Source organism: Etheostoma spectabile, chromosome 6, assembly GCF_008692095.1.
Source record: "Etheostoma spectabile isolate EspeVRDwgs_2016 chromosome 6, UIUC_Espe_1.0, whole genome shotgun sequence".
NCBI classification, from domain to species: Eukaryota; Metazoa; Chordata; class Actinopteri; order Perciformes; family Percidae; genus Etheostoma; species Etheostoma spectabile.
Genome location: NC_045738.1, coordinates 26575700 through 26579852, shown reverse-complemented (window position 1 = coordinate 26579852; position 4153 = coordinate 26575700). Strand labels below are relative to the sequence as shown.

Genomic DNA, 4153 nt, shown 5'->3' with positions numbered 1-4153 from the left:
AGTGCAGTAGAGTACAGTACAGTGCAGTGCAGTAGAGTACAGTGCAGTGCAGTAGAGTAGAGTACAGTACACCACATTAAAGAGCAGAACACTAACGAACAGTGCAGTAAGGAATAGTTCAGGGCAGAGGTGGAAAGACTCTAATCTGATGGCTTTTACTTTTTTCAAATAATACTTGTGTCTCCTGATGTGACTCAACACAGCTGAGTTTCAGAGCCTCCAACACCGTGAACATTCAGGGATGTGGGTCATGAGTAAATCAGGGACCATTTAACATTTTGTGCTTCATGGCTCACTGCAGGTGATTGTAATGGGAGCGGAACAGAACGGCTTGCCAAAAGACTACCAGGAGAGGCTGAGAGCCATCAAGACCAACATGTATGAGGGCCCTCTGCCCATGATGACTGAACTGGAGCGAGCCAGAAGGAAAGCCAAAGAGAGGGCCTGAGGATGCCTGATAATCCAGTCCAGCTCCACTTTTTACCAAAGGAAAGTCCCTGTAACACTGTGTGCATCCCTTTATACTGGAGCTTCTTAACAAGTGCACCTCAGCTAGCTGCTGAATGGCTAACTTAAACGTAGAACACAGCAGTGATGGGTCTGTGGTCCGACCTGAACAGGCCAGTTCAGATGAAAATGACGGTCACATTTTGACAGTATAGAGGTGGGAATATATACTGTATACATACACTTTACCTTTTTGAGTGGCTCAGTTTCAACCCTTCTACACTTGGATCCCCAAACTGAAGAGCACCGGAGACACTGTCTACAGACCTGAGGAGCAGTCTGGGACTAAAAACAGAATTTTTTGGGGCTTTGCAATCTTGCATTGTTTTATGGTTAAAATGTATTTTTATTTGCTAATGTCTTGCTTGTAGCGCCACTTTATGTCATGGGCAACTAAATCATATTCCTTAAATGGCCACACCATATCATACATGGTACTGTAGGTCCAGTATGAGAATGACTTGTCACTCTGCTCCACAGTACCAATCTACAATGCCATCACTTCCTACAATAGAGGCAGGCTTAAATATAAAGAGCAACTCATTGCAAGATTATTTTCATTCCTTTAAGAAATTACATTCTGAATCGGTGGCTTTAATTTGACATGAAAGAAACATGCAAGACATGCTCTATGAAATTTAATATTTGTGATGCTACTTTCACTTGATTAAATAAAATGGAATGAATACTCTACAGTCACAGTGTATTCCGGAGATCGTCACCAACTGCTCTCTGACATTTCTCAGTTAAGCTTGACTCTGCTTCCTAAAAACCTCCTTCATGACCTTTGACATTTTCAATGTTCAATAACATTGTTTTCTCTCTCGGGGGAGGGGATTCAACAAGCCACCTGTACCTGTTGGTCTGGCATCCAACGCAACCAAACATAACATAGTGTATTTAGGGTGAGAGATGTAGCGTGTGTTAAGTGTCTTCAGACCGACCTTGTTGGTTTGGTGTATTCTTCCTCTCAGGCAATCACCTCTAGAGTGGATGCAAACGTTAAAAGGAAAACTAATATCATAGACCCAATCACAATGTTTGTTTACAATAACTACCGGGTAGGAACTTCCTGATCCCCATACATAGAGCAAACAGCAAGATGAGGAACAACTGGACATACATACTGTAAATATGCAGTATATGTATATATGGAGAGCTGTTGGGCCACAGACTGAAGAAAATGACCCAACTAGCAGTCAGTTGGACCGTCGGTGACATGTTGCTGTTCCTGACGTTAGCAAAGCTACACAGGACAGAAAATAAGCTCAGCAGAGACCGCTGATAGGTCGGACCTCCATGTGTACCTATGTATCGTTAACATGTGTGTGGTTACTTACAGCTAATGTACCACACAAATTACAGTTTTAAAAATAAAACAAATGAATGCTGATGAGCCTTTTTTTTCCTTTTGATCCTAAAGTTGAACTATGCCATTTTTCTAGAATCCTTCATGCCTCTTCTCCATGCAGATAATATATATTGGCCCTGCCAAAGTATGGAGACGTGCTACAGTGTGGACATCTCTAATATATTCAGATTGAATATTGGTGAGTGTCTATGTTGGAGAGGTTGGGAGAGGATTTTTGATTGGCCTCAAAAAGGTTCAGGTTCATCAGATAATGAAAAGAGTAGCAAGTAACAAATGTATTCAATGGACATCATTTCAGTCCCAGTCAGATCTTGTCAGGTCACAAACCCATCAGATAACCCAAGAAGTTTGCTACAGCGTTGCAGACAGGGAAGAAGGTGACGGGAGGATGTTCCACGGGATTCTGGTGGTTGGCCGGTCCCAGCTGTCCCTCTCTTTGGAGTTGAGTGTCTGAAAGGCCACTATCCTTTTGTTTATTTTTGGAAACAGGACACAGTATTGGCCTCCTTTAGAGTTGGGCCTTGTTGGGCCTCAGCCCACCTCTGCCAGCCAGGCTGCTCTACAGCATCCCTCTCTTCACTTCCATATTTTGTTTTCCAGGCCTGTTAACCACCCAAGCAGAGCTGTGACGTAATTCCAAATAAACATATCATCTGAGACAGAGGGACGTATCTAGGACAGAAAGTTGTCCTGTCTGTGGGGAACAAGGCAAACAGATTGTTGTGTGCTGTACAGCTGCAGCTCATTCAGAGGAGGAGAGTCAGGGCTGCTTTGAACCCTGAATTCCTCCCCATATTTAAAGTTGTGTTCCAGAAGGTTTTAACACTGTATGGCAACAAATCATACAGGCTTGCTCTTTCAGTTTGTTCAAGAAACAGGAAACAGGTTTCCTGCCATGCCGTGCAGCCCACACTCCTAACTGCTGAGCCTATTGGCCCCCCCACGGGCACTGTGGACTCAACAACAGTTAAGTGGGACACAGCAAGAAACCACACATGGGCCATTACACAAGCAGCTGCATCACCGTCTGAGAGTCATGGTGACCTCCATGTGACCGACATCTCTGTTTAAAAATGTCACTGGCTCTATTGATCTGTGTGTGCTCTTCTTCTCTCCTTATTTCAAACCAGCTGCTATTCAACCACTCAAATCTTCTTAATTGTAAATTGTGGATACTGCACTGCTGGTTAGTCTAAGAATGGTGACCTGTTTGATCTCTTTGTCATCTGTCAATTAGAGATGTGTGGCACATGGTTTCCTGGTGTTTCTGACACTTATTGTGGCGGGGTGGGCCCAATCATAGGCTAAACAATATAGCACTAATGTAACAGCACTGGAGCCTACATTGTTATTTCACCAGCAATTTTGGAGAAAGGCCAACTCTACTAGGACGGAACCTAGCTTAACCCTGGGGGCCCTGAGGCCATTTTTACAGTTTAATTTCCATCTGGATTTATTTTATAAAAAAAGCTTGTAAAACATCAACCCTGTTGTCTACAGTCAAGATATGAACATCATTTTTTTTAGGACAAACTGGGTTATTGGAATATTTGGTTGCAGTGAGGTCACTTGCGTGTTAAAAATGGTTGTAGGGCCTTAAAGATAAATAAATAAATAAATAAATCTTCCAGATATGTATTGATATCACAGACATATAAGTAAAACCTCTAAAACACTTCTCATATGTCTTGGGAGTCACACTGTGAAGAAATAATCCTTGTAACTTATACAGTTGACAAAATACATGCATTTTTTCCAAAAAAGTCAAGACGTTTTGCTCTCATGACATTTACTTATGCCAATAATAACATAATAATGTCATATTTATTGATATTACACCCACAGCAATGTTATACAAGCAAATATGTGTCTAAATAGTGAATCATTTGGCCTTCCAAAGAGTCTATAGGCATTTTTGTCCCCTCTGGCCTTCCATACAAGAGGGGTGCCTTTATCTCCCATATATGGGCATGTATTTCCTGTGAACAGAGACAGGAGACATAGGGCAGACGCGGAGGAGCGAGCCAGCGGCAGAAATGAGCCAAAACGCGATGAATTATGGATATAAAGTGGACCAATCTTGGATATAACAGTATGGATTTAAAGTCCAAAGAGGCTGAAGTTCCAGGCTGGATAGAAAATCCCGTGTAGAGGCTAGAAAGGCAGGGAAAAGACCGCCGTAAACATGAAATTGTCAGGATTTAAACGAAACCGAAAGTGAGTAGATCGCTTGTACGGTTCAAAAGTTATTAAACTATGAATCAGAGGTACTTT

The 4153-nt window shown here is 42.2% G+C and overlaps 1 protein-coding gene across 1 annotated transcript in view; it reads left to right on the top strand.

The window, feature by feature from the left end:
• Positions 1–1202, top strand: part of ggctb (gamma-glutamylcyclotransferase b) — a 4083-nt gene extending 2881 nt beyond the window's left edge. Inside the window, exon 4 of the mRNA XM_032518935.1 lies at positions 302–1202. Coding sequence (XP_032374826.1) covers positions 302–448 — 147 coding nt within the window. The 3' untranslated portion in view covers positions 449–1202. The remainder of the gene's footprint in view (positions 1–301) is intronic.
• The last annotated feature ends 2951 nt before the right edge of the window (positions 1203–4153 follow it).